The 20,047-nt window shown below is 37.7% G+C and overlaps 2 protein-coding genes across 3 annotated transcripts; one reads left to right on the top strand and one right to left on the bottom strand.

Moving 5' to 3' along the window:
• Positions 1–10,124: 10,124 nt before the first annotated feature.
• On the bottom strand, positions 10,125–12,682 carry mrm2 (mitochondrial rRNA methyltransferase 2). The gene is made up of 2 exons (XM_053339329.1): positions 12,390–12,682; positions 10,125–10,565 (listed from the first exon to the last, which is right to left on the bottom strand). Exons 1-2 carry the CDS (start codon positions 12,676–12,678, stop codon positions 10,132–10,134), a joined length of 723 nt encoding a protein of 240 aa, XP_053195304.1. The 5' UTR covers positions 12,679–12,682; the 3' UTR covers positions 10,125–10,131.
• Positions 12,683–13,076: 394 nt separating this feature from the next.
• Positions 13,077–18,440, top strand: nudt1 (nudix (nucleoside diphosphate linked moiety X)-type motif 1). Of its 2 annotated transcripts, none has more exons than XM_053339332.1 (4): positions 13,077–13,249; positions 13,373–13,529; positions 15,206–15,351; positions 18,254–18,440. In XM_053339332.1, the coding sequence occupies exons 2-4, from the start codon at positions 13,378–13,380 to the stop codon at positions 18,424–18,426; spliced, it is 471 nt and encodes a 156-aa protein (XP_053195307.1). In that variant the 5' UTR covers positions 13,077–13,249; positions 13,373–13,377; the 3' UTR covers positions 18,427–18,440. The 2 variants fall into 2 exon arrangements, with proteins under 2 accessions (XP_053195307.1, XP_053195306.1); XM_053339331.1 differs by having other exon boundaries at positions 13,369–13,529.
• The last annotated feature ends 1,607 nt before the right edge of the window (positions 18,441–20,047 follow it).

Below are 20,047 nucleotides of genomic sequence, written 5' to 3'. Positions count from 1 at the left end.
GGGACAATTACTTTGACAAGCTCTCTTCATTAAAGAGAAAATCCTCCCTCTATCTGAATTGAGATGTGCTATTCCCATGACTTTCAGACTGAGCTCACTTCATAATGATCCAGTTCTTCTGTGTGAATGCGGACCGCTCATCTCTCTTATAGCTGAAACAACAGAGCCACAAATCTCACGAGGACTGTTAAGCTGCTACACTGACGGTGATTGTCAGTTACAGTTCATGTGATAGATAGATGCAGCCTTAAGAGCAGCATGAGAGGCTGGGTGAGAAGGACTGTTCTTCCAACAATAACAATCATTAGGTTATTTCATAAGCTGAATCCAAGGTGATTAAATGTGTTTTACACAAAAGTGAAATGTAAAGAAAAATGAGCCCACATTTGTCAGTAAGACTTATGTGCAAGTACTGGAATTGGATTAAACTTTTCAACAGTGTTGAGTGTTTGGGTCTCCAGCAGTGTGCCATCAAGTCTGCTGGAGCAAACTGACAATAGAGCTGCATTGATCATTTATTCAGACAGACGAAAACAGGGCCCGCTCAGCAGAGGTCAAAATTTTTGCTTCATTAGTCATTTTTTTGTTTTCATTAATTCATACTTAAATAATATCCCCCGTTGGGGAAAACAGCCAATTGTTCCACATGAACACAAACAAAATGCAGCAAAAGACTTTCTTCCTGACACGGTCGATTAACTCTGGCATGATTTAAAGGAAAATCAGACAAAGAGCTGCATCTGTTTTTCACTACTGATAAACAACTTTTTTGGATGTTTACAACAACAAAGTGACCGAAGATTTTAATGATTCGACCAATTTATCATTACTTTCCAAACTATTCAATGAACTCTGAAACATAGATGTCATGATAAGTTTCATCCAACAGCAACAGTATTTTGGTGAAGTCATGCAGGTTGATTTAAGTAATAATATTCATTGGATCATTTCTATGGCAGAACAGAAATAATTATGAATATAATGCAGGTATTCTAATGCATCACATGTAATAGCCACACTGTCACAGCACATGACCCATATGAATATAAGATCAAACCACCCCTTAGACTGAAGACTTCAGTCCCTACCTAAGAAAATAGGTAATTGTATCAGTAAGTTTGCTGTTCATCGTGTCTCGAGCCCAACTCAGATAATTTCCACCGGAGATAACATACTTGTATTAGCCAACTCCTGCTTCAAATTATTGCCAAAGTGGCAGGACTCATTTGTAGTCACACTGCAAGCTAGAAACAATGATTATAAAAAGGGTGATCTGACAAGGATAAAGCCTCAACTGATGCAAACAAACCTCCTTTTGAGACTGAAAAATTTGCTGCTCTCATGGACACTTTTCTTTTTTAGTTTTGTATTCAACCTTCATCCAACCAAGGTTTTCTCATAAAATTGAGATCTATTTTTTGAGAATCCTTTCCAACATTGCTTGTCAAACATTATATAAACCGGCACAGCATCAACACAACCACAAAAGAGAGAGAAAAACAGGAAGGAAAAAAGCATCAAAGGCAAATAATTTCCTGAAAAACTCTACATTAAAACATTTGCATTTTGATATGGTGTTTCCATTACTATGTATGATTTAGCATATGTATTGTAGATGAGGCACCAAGCACCATATTTATAGAAAGCATATGTTGAATGGTACAACAGAGGCCCAATATTTGTGTCAGGTTAGAATATGTTTATTGATAAGGTAAGCCAGAAAGGGCCATGATGGCACAGAGATATGCACAGAGCATATGTGAATAACAACACCTGTCACAACTAATGTATGAGAAGATGACCATTATGTAATATTATGAAATTCAGTCATCCTTTGTCTGTTCATTGTATGGCTGTACACTGAAGTGACCTGGACTCATTATTAAACGTTAATTTGAAAATCTATTTTGTGGATCCTTGTCAGCAATCATTTCGGGGAAACACCTATATAATGTCACATATTACACACCAAAATGACTGAGGAAAAAAAGTAAAAAAGCAAAAAGAATTCCTTGAATTTATTCACATATTATTTACTCATGCAAAAAGAACTAAGTTTCACTGCATGCATGTGAGTTTATCTAGAAGGCAAAAGGAAGGCAGAAAAAGACAAGGACAGAGTGACCCGTATGGTTATTGTGGTGATGAGAGATCGTTTCATTTGGGCTGGCTTGACAATGGTGATTTTTCACTATTAGGTTCCATTAGTTTTAGTTTAAGAGTTTATCCAAGAAATTATCTAGCATAATTTTCTATCACAGCATCTGAAAAAGGTGGTGGGATGGTTACAAAACAGTTCTAACAGAGGTTACAGATAAAGGCTGGAGTAATACCACAATATAGTGCTGAAGACTATATTTAAATAGGAATCTGAATATTTATATCCATACAATAAACCAAATCTTGAGTAAAGCAATTACATGGCATTTACTCATAGACAGAGCAGATGGTCACACTTAGCATGATAGTAGCTGGATACACAACACAAGAGCCACAGGCTCTAAACAACAACCCACATTTCCTGCTAAAATCTCTTTCTTATCTAACTTGAACACATGTCTTGTCCTACAGCTTAGTTTGTTGAACGAGCCACCAAATAAACATTCACCAAGGACAAATGCACCACACTAATGTCAGTTAGCAGGATAGATAGCTATTGTAATTAGCTGCTCAGCTGCAGCACATTAAACAGCATGTCAACATACCTGAAAATGTCACTTAAGCCCCATTAGATGCTGGTTTGGTCATTGCTCTTCAAGATTCCTGGTAGTGACACTGTCTGTACATGACTTGTAGCTTCAATAGTGTTTGTCCATTCCCAGCACTCCAAGACCGGTAGTATGCCAGCTAATCTCAATCAAACAGGCTTCCGCTTCCAACATGGAGCCACTTCTCACCCAGTGGGAGATATCATAGCTGTAGAAATTCCTGATATCTCCAACCTAGAATTACACTGAGGAAGCTAACGTGAAGAGTTTTCACAACTAAGCTACCCATAAGACAGTAGGATTTTATCTCAGGTCCTACTGTGATAAAGGCCTATATTTTTCACATTGTTGACATATCACAAATAGAAAAGCACAGGTATAGGTAATACAATTAACAATGGTGATTTCCATGTAGCTGCTACAGTTTCAGGGTCCTAGTATTGGACATGCTGGTTTACTGTCACATTTACTGGGGACACACAATAAAACAGCCATCATTACTGTTTTCAGTAACACCTGTGCTTTTCTTAGCGTGACAAGTCAAAATGTCTTAGATGATAACAGCATTAAGTGTTACTGTTATGGTCTTAATGTAAAGGTGGCTTGCACCACATTATAATGTTTTTATACATGTTTTTCTGTTTTATATAAAGCACATTGAGTTTCCATTGTGTATGAAATGCGCTATATAAATAAAACTGCCTTGCCTTGCCTTGCCTATAATGTTCAAGTTGTAATTTCAACTTGGATACTAGATTTTTCTGGATGTTCCCATATCTGACTTGGCACTTATAGATGAGTATAGCATGTTTTACTCAATCTTTAGCCATGATCATTTCCACTGGTGAAGGAAGGAGGAGAGGACTCCAATATAACAGTGCTTTGCCTTCTTCAATTAGGATACAGAATGAGCTCAATTATGTCATATTCAGCAAATAATATTCAACTGCCCTGTTAATAGGCACCTCATTGCTTGGCATTCACTCTTCTCAGAAACCTTGGCCAAGCCCAAGACTACAGTGATGCCCATGGGAAAAGAGGCACAGGAGCAACAGGCCCTCAATACCAAAGAGTTGTTTTTCAAGCAAAATGCTTTCTTTTTGCTGGAGCTTTCTTTTTTTTACTCTTGCATTTCACAAAACCAAAGGACCATGCCATGGCAAGAAATGTTCATTCATTTACCAGCAGGCTGAGGGAAATAGATGATAGAGCATTTCTGAAATAAAATCAGAACAATAAAATTGGAAACAAAGACACCCTACAGAGGGAGGCAAGTCCTGCCACAAAAGAGGAGTTTTCAACATGGTGGCTCCTGCCGAGACTCCCCTGAACCTGAAATGAAATGAAAAGCGGAGGACGGCAGCAAAAGACTATTTTCATAAAATAAATCCCATACAGAAAAAGATGAAGCCACCATATGGTGAGGCGGTGGGAATAGGTTATGACTGTGCAGAAGGATGGGGACAGATATAGAGAGTTAATGGGACTCAGGTGCTGGTCGTTGTCTCATCAAGCCGCCCCTCACCTCTCTCTGCCTCCTGACCAACAACCCAACTCGGCCTTGCTTGCCATAAACATCCATCTTTTAGAGGATTCTTTTTTTGTTTTCATACCTCTCACATGGATGAGTTTGAAGAATATGTCTTCAAAGTATTTCAACACTATAATACATAGAAAAACTAATTTGAAGCTTTCCCTTTTGCCTATAAAGGTCTTTAAATTCTGATGAGTATCTCATTAACACATTTTCATATAGTTCACTTCAAAGACTGTTCACAGGTTCCTGTGGCAATTAGGCAAAACAAGAAACATCCCAGAGCAATTACTGCACACGTACAAAATATTTTCTTAATTCCCAGTTGACAATTTTCCCTAGAGACACTGCTGTAGAGAAGCATACACAGGAAATAGTTTAATTAAGTGAGTAAAACTCAAAAGATGAGTTAGAATATAACCTTTTAATGTCCCTGCATGAGTGATATGATATTTATTATGATAGTTTATTGTATGTTGACACTAATACTGATGATTCACACTATTTTGAAATTGAAAAGTCTTCTAAGTTAATACAGGATCCTTGTCAATTATACGAATATTAGAAAGCAGCAGCTTGAAGCAACCAAAACTCTTAACCCGGAAAAAAGTATAATTCAATCCTCTTGCATAACAATGAGGACATGTTTTTCCCCCACATTCATCAACCTCCTGCTGCTTTCCGCTCTGAGAGAATGTTAGATGCCCTGCCAAAAGTGCTATCTTTCTCTACTGCTAGTAGAATGACATCTCCCCCAATAGGTGAAGTTTTGCACCTTCCAGGAATAAGACAAGTCAACCATAACAACCACTAGGGTACTGTGAGAGCCCCACAGACAGCTCGTCCAATCTGTCTCCCATTCTGCTTGAGAAAAACAAAACCCAACGCAGCGCCTCTGGTTGTACAACCAGTTCTCCATACAGTGCTGACATGAACCCAAGGGGCACCCACTGTACAACCACGTCAAGTCCTGCCTTCAGCATCTTTAGAAAGATTAATGAGCAAGCACACTCCAAAAGATTCCCCTGCCTCCACTCTCACTTTCTAAGTAATCCGGAGAGGTTCCAGTCATTACCTGAGATGCTAAGTGGGTGATTTTTTACTTCAAAGTCTTTAATTTGATAAAGATTCTTAATTTATATTGCCATAGCCTAGCAGACTTCCAAAAGACACAAGTGTAATTCTGCCCCAACGATCAGAACATTTTTCAACAGTAAAGTTGAAGTTTATGGGTGGGGGAATTTGTGTATTTGTAAGTAGGTAAAAGGGTTTTCTTTTAAATCAGTCACTATTACTGGTCCTCTGTCCAATATGCTGAGTTACATGAAGTAAGATGTCATACGAGTCCCTTGATTCATCTGTGTTCTTCCTAGGCGTCATAGACTGTTGCAGCTTTACTTTTTTTCTATTTACTAGCAAGCAGAACAGCTCCCCAATCCCCAGAAGAAAACCACCACACCTGTATCATGACAAGTTAATTAATTGGGGAAAAAATAAAGATCCAATTAAAACTCAATTTCATTTAGGTTAGTGCACAGTGTGCTAAATATACTGCTCCGAAACAGTGATCCTTGCTTCTTTGAAACAAGACAGTAGGCCTATGGTGTAGTTATACAAGACAGTACGGTAGTTTTTACATTCTACCTAAAGCTACAACTTTGCTGAAAGAAATTTGAGATTTCTTGGGCTTAAATTGGCACAGTTCAGGTAAATGATGGGGGGGGGGGGGGGGGGGGGGGGTAGTCTAATGCAACATTTTTATTCTCATTCTCACCACTTGACCCTTAATCAGGAGTCACTTCACCTCTTTGCAGTGGTTCCACCAAAATCATCCCAGAGATAATAACCAGTTTGTTCTGAGGTGATGATGAAATGATTACAATTCTAGACCCACATAACAAGATATAGTTATTTATTCCAAATTGGCAGTGCTTCACAGTTTGATGCCAATAACAGCATAGTCATTAACTAGATGAGTTTTTTGATACTGGAGTTGACCCTGACCAAAATCTTCACTGCCCTCCTCTTCATTAACAAACTGCAAAAAGCTGTGATTATAAATGACGTAAAATGATCTGTATCTTAACACAGCGAATCATGTGTGCTTGCACAGATTAGACATGGCTCTTGTCTTTACAAGAAAAGAGAGGATGTAGCAGAAGTGGAAACAAGCAAATCCATACCTACTTATTAGCTGGTTCATAGGAAACACAATAATGTTAAGATCTAACCATTATAGAGTCTGAAGTGTTAAGACTGATAAGTGGTCTTTCTGGTCTTCAAAGGGTAGCTGATGATGATAATGAAACATTATTATTCATGAGCTCTAGACTCATGTCTCAAGGGTTTAAAAAAGAAGCTGCCACTATGGGGCATAATGTTCCATCAGCTTAGACCTTCTCTAGAAAGCATTGCAACAAGCTATATATAGTTTATTAATGAAGAAAACCCTTCTTCATCCTCCTCTCAATTTCCTCAGTTTCCACCACATATCTCCTTTTTTTATCTCCCTTTTGTTTTTTTGTGTTCCCTTTTTTCTTTAAACAAACAGACATTTGTCTGTGCCTGGCAGAAGTTTTGGCTTGGCTAAAACCATGTTATCTTAAAAACTTAAAAGTTTGATAAATGCATCTCACCCAGAGGAAATTCACATTAGTAATAAGAATGTCAACATAAGGTTATGAGCATTCAGTTTGCATGTGCAGACATCGTCTGTTCTTCCTTGTAAATGTCAGGCTCAGTTGATACGGGGATGCAAAATGGTGCCACAGAGAGCAACCTGTGCTCTGTTTGTTCTGTAGTCTGTGTTTTGTTTTTCCCTTGTCACTTTAACCTGCCTCCCACAACCATCCTTCACCCTGTTTGCAATAATGTCTCTGACATTTTTCTGCAGGACTGCTGCAACCTCGAAAAAGCAAAGATCAAGAGGAGATTGCTTGGTTATTCACTGACATGTGTCCTTTTGTATGATATCACCAGAGAAGAAGAAAAACAAACACCTGGAAGTTTTTGACAGAATTTAATATGTTGTGTTATGAGATGCAATGGAGTGCCATGGCTGCAATATCATGTTTGAATAGGTGTGAATATATTAATTGTATACTTCAATTTAAACACCAACAACCTTGAAGAAACTTAGTCTTCACACATTTGTCATAATGACAAATGGCTTGCCAAAACATCAACATCATAAACTGAGTGGTACCAATAAATAAAAGATGCTGACATACAGTCCTGAGATTTCAGATTAATTTATCTGTGAAGATGGTATGAAATTATCATCATAATAGTAGTCATTACTTTGTGTCAGTGAATGCCTGCTTGGCTCAGTCTGCTAACATTCAGGGACAGGCTCCGGGAATGATGAATGTTGTCAGACGAGCAATTTGTTTTGGCAACTCAGGTCAGCCAAGGGAATGAATGGCATGATTGTAAGGAATGATATTACCATTTCTTTAATTTCCTGTCAATTTGAGACTTCCACTCTGTTAATATTAGAGTGACTGTTTGTTTTTATGATGAGGCCAAGCAAAATGTAAAGAGGAAACGTTCCCTCTTTTACAGAAGGAAAGTTTTGTTGTGTCTCATAAACGTCACAAACATCTAGTTTGCATGTGAATACGATGGCACTTGGCCATTTTCTAAATCACTCCAAAGTCCAGCGTCCATGCAGTTTCTGATGCAGTATGCAAGCGGTGGAACAAATCAATTCTGATTGCATACTGTTCAAGTGCTTCTCTAATCTTATGTCTTCTGCAGGCCTCTGACACCCCCAGAGCAAATAACGTCAGGGCGCACTGGAGGAAGCAGATGTATCTATTAAGAACTCACTCATGTGAGCACAATTGTATTCATGATCACCTGGGGAAAAAAATGTGACATTAACTGTCAGCAGATCATACTTAGCATCATGGTCTGAATTTGAACATAAGTAACTCTAGACATAATCTAAGAGAAAATAAGTGATGTTTCAAGAGTTTTACCTCTAATATTGATATATGATTATATATGTTATTGGTGATCAGGATAAAAGCATATCACAGCTGTTGATATTCCACATTACGTCACAGTATTATAGTGCATTCAAACATACTCAAATTAACAAATTAAAGCCATTCAAAGAAGTCTTTGTATGGCAGATTTGTTTTCAATTTTCAGCTGATTATAGAAGTGATTACAGCATCTAGCGTTGGATCTGAATTTGAAATTTGTGGCTCTCCAACTGTTTTCTCTCTTAATTTCACTAATATTTACATCTGAACCTGCAGCTGGCCAGAGAAGAATGAATTAACCTGTGAATGAATCATCATTCATCCTGAGCCCGAGCGCTCATCTCCAATGAAATTAACATAAATCCCAAAGTAATTTCAGAATAATTTAAATCTAAATAGCAAAGGGCTGAATAATCAACAAGTAATGAGAAGTAAAATTGGTCATCTGTTCACATCTTTCACTATCAGCTTCATCAACAGGCACGGCTGCTTCCATTCATTCCAAACAATCATCTTTAGAGGTCAGTCCCTCTTCTATCCAGTTAATTTTACCAAGAGACATGAATGTTTCAGTTCGTACTGTATTACTCATCTCTCCTGAGACAGAAAGGCCAAATAGCAGCCTTATTAATTTATTCATGTGAGCCATCTCTTCCTTTTCCTGCCATAAATGCAAATTCAGGCACGATTAGGCTTCCAATTTTCATTTTGTAGAACGATCAGGCCCCAAAAATCAATTTTGGAATTATCTGATTTCAGCTGTAATATTAATAGTAATTCTATTTACTTTGAATTCATTTCAATAAATAGACTTTCTGATTCAGTTGTAAGGAACATGCTGGTACATTTAACAAACATAATATATCCATATATCCATAATAATTTAATATTTAATTGAAATTTGATCTACTTCTCCTCTAATTACTTTTTCTCAAAATGTTATTTTCAAATAATATAAACCATATGCATGCATAGTGCACAACACCCTCCAACTGTTGCTTATCAGACCTGTTATTAATCTGTGAATGGAGTCACTGACTGCAAGTCAAATGAGAGCATGAAATTATAGACAAAGATCTGTTACCAGACCCCCATACACATTTTTGTGACACCAAATGTACGACTCATCCATCTTACCTTATGTTCCTCTGAAATGTTATTTTCTTTTATCACCAGTAGTTGCAAACTCTGTTCAAAACAGAATCAAATAAGAAATACGGGCAAGAACAAACAAAATAAATGGTACTTTCCAAGGTGTTGGACAGTGTGTTTTAAGGAGGAATCTTTAAAGGAAATGTGTCCACTGGGCTGGAATTATTTTTGCAGGAAATGGACATCTCTCCGCTGTCAGAGAGCAAAGCCCAACAACAGTCACAGTGTGCCAAGCTTCAGTATCATCCCACTTCCCATTAGTCATGCTGCTATGTGACTCGTATGCATTAGATTTCAATGAGAGAATGATTACATATTTCTACATGGCTGGCAGTGCAGATTATTAGCATAAGCAGTACTGGTAAATTACTTTCCGTAACAAAGCAAATACCAAACTGAGTATGTAGAACAAACACTGTGGGGCAAACAACAACTTGACAGAATCCTCAGCATTGGGCTCTTGAGGAATATCACACCGATGATTCTTGCATAGGTTTACACATTAGTGATTCGGGTCTTCTACTGTGTTGAAGTTTGCAGGGATAAAAATCAAACACCATCAGTATGTGATGTGTCTGTGCCTTCAGCAAGTGAGCCTCACTGATGCCTCAACAGTGCCACCTTTTGATGAAAGTTATTAAGTGTTCAGCCTCATCAAAGACACTTCTGTGAAGCTCAAGAAGACGTCGAACTTGACCAAAGTGTTCATTTTTAGAATACAAATGAGACAAATAAAAGGCAGCTACTATGATTTTATTGGCTTTCTGTACATTCTAGCAAGGAAATATTTCTCAGCTGAGTCCTTCCTGCTGGCATTTGGCTTCAAAGTCCGAACACTACCAAACACACTCGAGAGTTTCTGCTGCAGTTTCTGAGCGAGGATCCCATCCCAGTATTTACAGAGCAGAGAGCCCCCTGGCTGTAAAATCTTCCCCGCCAAGTCTATCAAAGTCAAACACAAAGTGATGAGTTTCTCATGGTCCATGTCACGGAAACCGCTGGCATTGGGCGCCATGTCGCTCAGGATGATGTGAGCCTGGCCGCTGGGGAGCAGTTCAAGCACCTTGGCGTGTGTGGCAGGGTCAGCGACATCGTGATTGAACAGAAAGTGGGCACCGTCCAGAGGTGGTATGTGCAGCAGATCAATGCCAACGACTGTACCACGTGGTAGCTCTGAATCTACAATGAAAGAAAAGATTTCCATTGATTCATCTAGCACCAATAATCTCACCAGGTTCCTTCAGGTGATGAAATGCAGGCATTACTGCATAAATAACAGTACTATTTATGTATCATGCCATATCTTTATCATAGGAATACTCAAATAAAAAATAGAGATGCATCGATATCAGTCCGATACTGACTCAAATAGTTGGATCAGGTATGGCCGGGTGACAATGACCCAATATGGCATCACATATCAGAGTGGTACATGGTCATGGCTGATTTTAAATCTACATGTATATATATGTAATAAATGAATGTAGTTCAGTTTTGGATTGCTGAATTTAAGATCAGCAGACAAAATAAACAGCCAGCCTGGGAAACTGGTAAAGGGCTGAATTCATTACTGGTGGTTTAGTTGCCAACTTAAAGCCCTCTTTGTGGTGTTTAATCTGTTGACTACTTACATATTGTTTCAGTTTTAAGAAGATACTAATACACACATTTCTACACTAGTGTGTTGCATTTGTTTAGCCAAACTTCTTTGGTTAATCTCCTGTCTTCTGAGCAGCCACTGGTTTCACTTAATCAGTATGAAAAATCAACTTGTGAACACTTGTGAAGTCCTCCAGACTAGTAACCCATCAAAATCACATCTGATCCTACTTTTGTCAAACTTGGGTTGGGTTGTGGGTTGTGTGTTGTGTGTTGCTTGTTAACACAGTGCAGACTCTGCAAATCAATCTGCTTCATTCCTAAATAACATTAAACTAAGTCTGACAAGAACAAATGCAGACATGATTATAATTGAGATTCATTTCCTTACCGAAGAAAAGTACAAGTGTCTGTGGGTCAATTTTCATACTATAGTGAAAAACTGGCTGTCTGAAAGATAGAAAAAAACATCTGAAACTGTGTGTATTTAAAAATCCAGTTTGCAGTTACTGTAGGTAAAGAATACAGGACTAGAAAGAGGTTTTAAACATGTGGCATCAGCTGTGACATCTGCTACATAAAAACACTTCACATTATGTTTTATGACTCAGATATTATAAAACTGCAGAGCATTGCTGTGACTTTCTGAGTCATGCAGTGAGTGTATTTGCACAAAGTTTAGAGGCTAACTCAGTGATATTTTACAATAAATGAAATTTGCAAAATTAGCCTTTTGCTGATCTATACAACAGTTTATCTAGAGCTGCAACAATTTGTCAATCAACTGAAGATTTGTTTCCAATTATGATGATTGAAAAATAATCTAGAAAAATCTCTAATTGCAGCTTCTTAAATGTCAGTATGTTCTGATATACTTACCTTCTGTGATGGTAAACTATTGGTAGATTGCATCGTCATAGCAATATTACTCAACATAATCGCAATTAGATATTTTTCAAAATCATTCAGCCCTAGTAGTATCAAAACATCACACAGCATCATATAGCCTATTATAGGCTGATACTGATGGAAATAAAGAAAACCCAAAACAAACACACATTTCTTTAGTTTTTTTGTAAACTGAGGTATTGAGTCAAAATTATTAAAAACTGTCCATTTATGACTGTCCAATAATGATGATGTCCATAATAATCCGTATCACTAACTTTTCTTGCAAGGTACGCTACAAATCTTAATTTTTTAAGTTCAAAGTAATGCCAGTATTGATCACAAGTTGATTGATAAAAAACTTTATTCTACTGTAAAGGGCAAAGCAAAATAAAGTGTTTTTGACTTTTGACTAAGCTTTGTGGGTAAATAAACCCTAATTTAGTCATTATGCAGATTGGCCCTTATATACTGTTGTACATGATTATCGGCATCTATACCCGTCTCTCCTCTCACCTGTCCCGGCTGAGTTGACCCTCTGAACTGCCACCTGGCTCCAGGCTCCAGGCGCAGCTCCGCAGTCCACCACACTGTATCCGGGCTGTAACACTCTGAACTTGTCATCTATCTCCAGCAGCTTGAAGGCGCTTCTGCACCGAAAGTTTAATGCGTGAGAGGCTTTGACGTACGGGTCACTGAGCTGCCGCTGCAGCCAGCGCTGCTCTGCGGGAGTCTTGCCCTTCATCTTCTTCAGGAGACATAAAGAGGAGTGGATAAACCTCCTCTGCTGAGAGAAGCACCACATTGTTTTTAACCTAGCAGGGTCATGGGCACAGCGTGGTTAAATACGCATGCGTGGAAAACACAACTCACCATTGGTTGAGGAAAGACTTTGTGTGTAATGCTTAAATATGTCCTCCTCACTGCAAAACATTGACATCAATAGTTCCTATGTCGGATGCACAGTTTCTTTCATATCAGGATATATCACAAAGAAAAATAATTTATATAATGAGATCCTATCAACAAATCTCGTAATTATTTATGTGGTGGCAAAGATAGTTAAATAAATAAATAAAAACATAAACTATTTGGTCAAAACACCGGAAACTGTGACATATTTCTAGTCGATCCTCTTTCGGGGTAACACATTAGAGCAGATCTTTAAAGCAATGGATAGAGCTCGTGGGTTGAGTCTGACATGATTAAATCAATCCATAGTGTTATATTATCAGCACATCGCGCGAGGACGTTTACAGTGTTTCACGCGGGAGTCATTCAATATTAAAGTCAACTCATTTTGTGCCGCGTGCACCCAATAAATACCTTCTTATTATTCAGTATTTGTCTTTTTTAACAGGTCACAAACTAAACAGGTGAGCTTTAACGTAGTGTTGACTGTGCTCAGACTGTGGAGGTGGCAGTTCATGTTACTTGAAGCGGTTTTTAGCCTGTAGTGTGTTATTAAGTGGGCCTCTACTTCCCTCCTCCACAGACAGGTGAGATGTTGAGCTCCAAGCTCCTCACCTTGGTCCTGGTGGTCCAGCCAGGCAGAGTGCTGCTGGGCATGAAGAAGAGGGGATTTGGGGCTGGGAAGTGGAATGGGTTTGGGGGCAAAGTACAACCTGGAGAAACTATTGAAGATGCTGCAAGAAGGTAAATTTATCTGATCATCTTCTAAAGTGTAAAAGCTGTCTGGGTTGTATGTAGTATATCAACTATCTGTGGCCAGTAGACAGAGGTGGAAGAAGTACTGACCGATATTATGTTATATTAGAGTATTAATACTGAAGCAACAGTGTTAGAGCAGCATGGTACTGTTGTAGCTGCTGAAGGTTGAGTGAGTTTCAACTACTTTACATACAGCTAGCTAGGTTAGTCCAGTGGTTCCCAACCTAGGGTCAGGCCCCTCCAAAGGGTCAGCAGATAAATGTGAGGGGTGGTGATTAAAGGGAGAGGAAAGAAGAAAAAACAAAGTTCTGATACACAAATCTGACTTCTTCCCTAATGTTGGATTTTTGGTGAAATATTGTATCATTTGGACATTTATTGAAATGAAACCATGTGAGAAGTCTATAGGGGAAAATCACTATTTAGATCAGGACTTTATTAAAAACTGGTTCAAGTACAATATAGTGATACGTTAATGAGCAAAGGGTGTGTAACAATAAGCTCACAGTATAGTATTACACAGTATAAGGTAGGGAACTGAATGCAGAAGTATGTATTAGCCGAAATATTTTGCTAAAGGAAAAAAGAAAGTTACATAAAAAAATGTTTTACTTTGCAATCCTTTTCCAGCTTCACAAGGCATGCTATCACATTTTTTGTGTTGCTAACATGCATTAATAAAAAAAACAACATTCCCAAAGCTGTGAAGCAGCTGTTGGAATCAAACAGTGTGTAAATATTAATATAACAGCACAGGTAATTACAGTATAGTGCTCAAATATAAAGAGGAGGATAGTAAACAATAAATATTTTTTTTTTAAAAAGACCAGCTAATTGAAGATGTGAGTCTGTGGAGTTTGTTAGTTGTACAGAATAAATGAATGTTGAGGGTTTGATCAGTCATCAGCAGGAAGTTTGCTCTAAAGCTAAAGGAAGGAAACCCTGAGGGAAAAACAGGCCCAGTCCCAAGATGTTTTCACTTTAATGCGAAAAACAAACCTGCTATGTGTAAAGAATATTTTGGAACAAAAGCTCTCAGGGCAGCCAGACAGTCCTCAGTGTTGGAGCTCTGTGTGTTTGTAAAAATACTTTAGGTGGTGATGGCTGATTTACTGCTATTAGCTTGATGAAACAATGAGGGAAAGAGTTCTTGCTATTACCTCAAATGTTTTTATCTATACTGAGGAAGTCGACTATTCATTTAGTATTAGATGAATAAGATACAAGATTCAAATATTATATGCTTTCTCAGTGTTTTCCTGTTATTTATCCCTGATTCTTTGTATAAGAATGAGAAGAAATAGGTCTTACCATTGTAGGTGTAAAAGTAACACTTTAAACAGCAATGATAACAGTGTTTCCCACACTTTCACATTACATGTTCAGGCCAGGGTCATCCCTGAAGGAGGTGAGAGTGGGAAGCAGACGGCACTGAGCATAAGAATCGACTGCAAACTGATCTTGAATGCTTTCAATTGCATCCCACGCGGTAGTCCTCAGTAAATGGAGATGGCTCAGAATAAACCCTGCGTCTGGAAAACACTTATATCATATTACTTTACCATCTGTTCATCTTTCTGCGTTCCGTGTGAAGTGTACCGTGGGACCGTGTTTTTAAAAACGCATTATCAAATATGTATGTGATGTTTTATCATTTTTAGAGAGCTGCACGAAGAAAGTGGTCTCACGGTGGATGCCTTCGAGAAGATCGGGAATATCAAGTTTGAATTTGTCGGGGAGACGGAGCTGCTCGACGTCCATATTTTCAGAGCTGACACTTATAATGGACAACCAACAGAATCAGAGGGTATGAGAAAAAATGAGTTCCACTGCACCACAATGAAGTGTGAAGAAATGAAAAATGGGTATTGTTAAAAGTATCATTGAAAAGTGTTGCTAGTGTTTTATATCTATAGGAAAACCCAAAAAGAAAGCTAGGGGGGTTAGTAAGGGGGTGGACTCAAAATCCGTTTTCACATCATTTACATAGATAGATGAAGCTTTATTGTCATTGTACAGCATAGGTAGAATAAAATAAAGTAATAAAAGGACATAAACACTGATTTAAAAACTTTAAAAAATGTTAGACTGTTACATAAAATACATGAAGTATAAAGTTTATTAAAGTACTGGGCCTGTGCTCCAGTTATTGCACACTGGGGTACGCGTAGTGCATTAAAAAAAAGTATATAAAAGTACTGGACTTGCTCCAGTTATTGCACACAAGGGAGTGATGGGATAGGGGTAGAGACACTTTTGTTTAGTAGTACTACAGCCCTGGGAAAGAAACTGCTTTTCTTTCTGGATGTCTGAAATGAAATGTTTCTTTATTTCCTTCCAGACCGCAAGAGGTTGGTGAGAGACAGGTGGTGGCATCGGGTAGCATTACGGTTAAAAAAGTTACTGAAGAAAGAGTACAAAAACAAAGTGGTCATGGTTCCTTGGAGATGGAGAGGAACTATGTATTTTTTGTAGATTATCTCAAGCAAATAAAGAATGGAAAAGCCCCTGTAATCCCACAAAACTTTTCTCTTTTGGTTCCTCTTAATCTTGACTTCCTTATAAATAATCTACCTCAATACCAGCTCAGACTACATGATAATTATAGTTTAGGTTTGTGAGAATCTTAAGGTATAACAGCTAAATTAATAGTTTATGTTTACGAATATCACTTTTAAAGTATGATAGACCATAATACTCCCTCTAAGAACTTTTCCTCAGACATGACTGCGCCGAGCAACCAAAGCATTTTAGTGAAAGGGAAGAATGTCTATGTGTGCTCTTAACAAACCCAACTTTAAAGGACTGTAAATACACAAAGGGGGACAGGAGGCACTCGACAGAAGGAATGCAGAGACCCTGCACCGATCTGTAATTCCTGAGAATTTAGTCAAGGTCAATTGGGGGAAGTCCTGAGACACACACACACAGCAAACCGCAGCTCAAAGAGAAGTCAGAGAGCATCAGCATTGAAAAGTCTGGCGGGTTAAGAGAAGTGAAACAGCTAGAGGGTGAAGAGATAAGAGGAGGGAAAAGCTTTAATGAAATGTCCTGAAGTTAGTGAAAGGGAAAAAAAGTGGCACTGAACTGTTTCAATTGCTGAACAAATCAGAGACATTGGCAGCTATTCAAAGGTGTGGAATCAGGCTAAAAAAGCAGTCTGGGTAATTCAAGCAGGACAGGATGGGTCAAATTTACATCACTTGTGAGACAAAAATACAAATTAGATTGTTTTGGTTTTTTGAGACAGGTAAATTTCGTCAAAGATGTCCAATATTAATGTCTTTCATAAACAGACTTAAAACCCTCCCTGATAACTCCTGAATCCATTGGTACTACATCCTGAAGCAAGCACGGCCTCCTCATGTATTCTCAAACTTGACTGTTAAACTACCTACTTCCACTTTTTTTGTTTCTTTCTTTTTCTGTTTTTCTCTTTGTTCATTTCTTCATACATGTTGAATGAGACCTTTACCTGTCAAGATCATAACCTTTATTTATTTACTTATTTAATCTCCTTAAAATGGGATGCACTGGATGTTGTAGATGGGGATGGGCTGGGTGGATGGTGAGCTGGGTGGATGGTGGGCTGGTTGGGTGGGTGGATGGTGGGCTGGTTGGGTGGGTGGATGGTGGGTGGGTGGGTGGGTGGGTGGGGGGGGTGTGTATGTATATGTGTTCTGAGAAAAATCTAAATATTGTCTTTTTATATTACTGTCTCTTTGTACCTTGTTCTCAATAAAAAAGATAGTTGAAAAAAAAAGAAAAGAAAAAAAAGATGTCCAACACTGTGCAAAAGTTTAAATAATGCCAAGAATATCAATCAACTTCTAGTAAAGTGCAGTAAAACTCACTAGACTTACACACAAGTACCTGGCATATAGGTTGTTCCAAGTACTTTTGGAGAAGTTGCTGCAGTTCTTCTGTGGATTCAGGCTGTGTCAGTTGCTTCAGTCACTTTATATAATCCCAGACTGACTCTATGACGTTAAGATCAGGACTCTGTGGGGGCCAAACCATCTGCTGCAGGACTCCTTGTTTTTCCCGTCGATGAAGATGGTTCTTTATGACTCCAGCTGTAAGTTTAGGGGTCGGTGTCGTGCTGTAGAATGAATTTGGAACCAGTCAGACACCTCCCAGATGGTATTGCATTATGGATAAGAAGTGCCTAAAAGTTTTGCACCATACTGTATGCACTCACGTAATTTCTCACAGGAAGAAATGCTGATATTTCTCCCAGTAAAGAACAAAATTATGCCTCTATATATACGAAACAACCCACAGCCATGATATTACTTGCTCAATACAAATACTTTAAATCACATTTGACCTTCGTGTGTAACTGTTGCTTGACTGAATTGAAAGTGTAATTTAATTTTCAGTTCAAAAGAGCGTCCTTAGTCTTTGTACAGAATAGATTAGATAATAGCAGGAAAGGGGTTTGATGCCTTTTTTTTATATCCACACTGAGGTTAATAACGACGTGCAGTTCTGGAAGTCATAATGCAGCATGAATTGATTTAATGATAATAGCACTGTGCACTGAGCAGAGACTGAGATGGGTCAGAAGTGGAAGAAAAATAATAATAAGTGATACAATCCGGTTCTTGCATTCTCCTGTTACGTCAAGGCAGATGATCCACAAGCTATTTTTGTTTTTGTGATGTCTAGTATTTAATTTCTCTTCCTGTTTTCTTTTGTTTTTTTAGAAATGAGACCTCAGTGGTTTGAAATTGACAAAATCCCCTTCAGTCAAATGTGGGCAGATGACAGCATGTGGTTCCCCCTGATGCTCCAGAAAAAGAAATTTATTGGTTACTTCAAGTTTCAGGGTCATGACGTGATCCTCAGCCACAAACTGGAGGAGGTGGAGAAGCTGTGAGGTCTGACTGGTTCAGCCTTTCAAATGTCTTCTTTCAACAATGGAGATATCACTGTTAAATGTTCGTCATTCAGTCTCATGTGAGAGGAAAAGGAAAGACGCTGAGGACTAAACAGAACCATGTTAGCCATGTAGATATACTGTAATTTATCAGGATTCAACTTTTTTTTGTATATTTTTTCAAATTTATTGTTTAGATATTTTATGGGCAGGATATTTTGCTGTTATTCATTCCTGATTACACCTTTTGTAAGAAATCAAGGCAGCAGCACACTGACATTTTTTCAGTTCTGCATTTTTATTTTTCTGGATAACTGATTTAAAACAATTCAGCAAGGATTTAATTTTTTAATAAAGTATTTACAATATGTACAACAACAGTTTTATTAAGTGTCATGTTCTGTTCTGTGCAAGTTAAATTGATTCCCAATACTTTTTTTTGCCAAAACAAATGTTTTATACTGTATTATCATAAAATATCTGTTGAGATGTACGTGCTTCAATAAAACCATTTCAACACTGTCAGCATATTTAATATCAATTGGTGACAATTTGTGAGGTAATGTCTAAAACGTGAGCCCAGATATTTGTCCATTTGATAAACCCAAGTCCATGTGCATTATTGTTTTCATGCCAAATGTCTGAAAAGTAAAGGAATTTAACATACACATATCTGATCTTATACACATGATTGCATAAATTTAAACTATGATATATGCAACTGTGAAGAACAACCTTCTTATATTATGTTTCATTAGGGAATAAAAGTGTTAAATCATTGAATTTATGACTATGCAATAAATAATGGAATCCCATTATATGATTTATTGCATGGGTACTTAAGTGAATTTATATCATTCCTCTTTGGTAGCAAATCATTAGCTTATAGTGTTATTTATGCCACTAGTGCAAGTATAATTTTTATCAATAAATCTCAAATATTTGCCCTTTTGTAGTATCATACAAGTTTGAAATAGCTTATGAATGAGATGAAACTGGGAGTCTTAATTTAACCAGAGAAAGCTAATAAATTGTATACAAGAAAGTAAACGCTAAGTATACTAAGAGAAATAGCACAGTGTTCATAAAAAATATAAAGTATGATGCTACAAATCCTTATAATCTGAAATCTGTATCAAAAACACGAGTCAAAAGTTATTTAATAGAAAAATCTAAAAACTTTCATGACTAGAAATTTAAAATAATCCTCTCCTATAATAAAGTAAAACCATCTGTCCCTCTGTGTCACTTGTTTTCAAACTTAGTGTACATGTAAAAAGACATGTAAATTAGGAATAGAGTTATATACTATCTTCATGTCTGACAAGCTGACTGGTCCCTTGTAAAAATAACAGCTCAGAGGATTCTTCTTCCTTAAAGGCAGTTGTAGAAGCTGGTTTGGAAAAGGACATTGATTCATGAGCCCACAATCCCATCAAGTTACAAGTTGATACAGGTTGATGATCAAACCCAAGAAACTGAGAGAGCCACTTATTAACACCCTTATTAAAAATCCTCATACTGAAGGTAATGTATGTCGTGCAATATAAGACTTTTGTAGCAGAAGAAAATAAGTTGTGCATTCTACGTTTTTTTCTTTAGCTCACAGAGCGAGTCATAT

The sequence above is a fragment of the Scomber japonicus genome, chromosome 18 (assembly GCF_027409825.1).
Source record: "Scomber japonicus isolate fScoJap1 chromosome 18, fScoJap1.pri, whole genome shotgun sequence".
NCBI lineage: Eukaryota > Metazoa > Chordata > Actinopteri > Scombriformes > Scombridae > Scomber > Scomber japonicus.
Note: the sequence above shows the minus strand (reverse complement) of the source record. Positions and strands in the feature narration are given on the sequence as shown.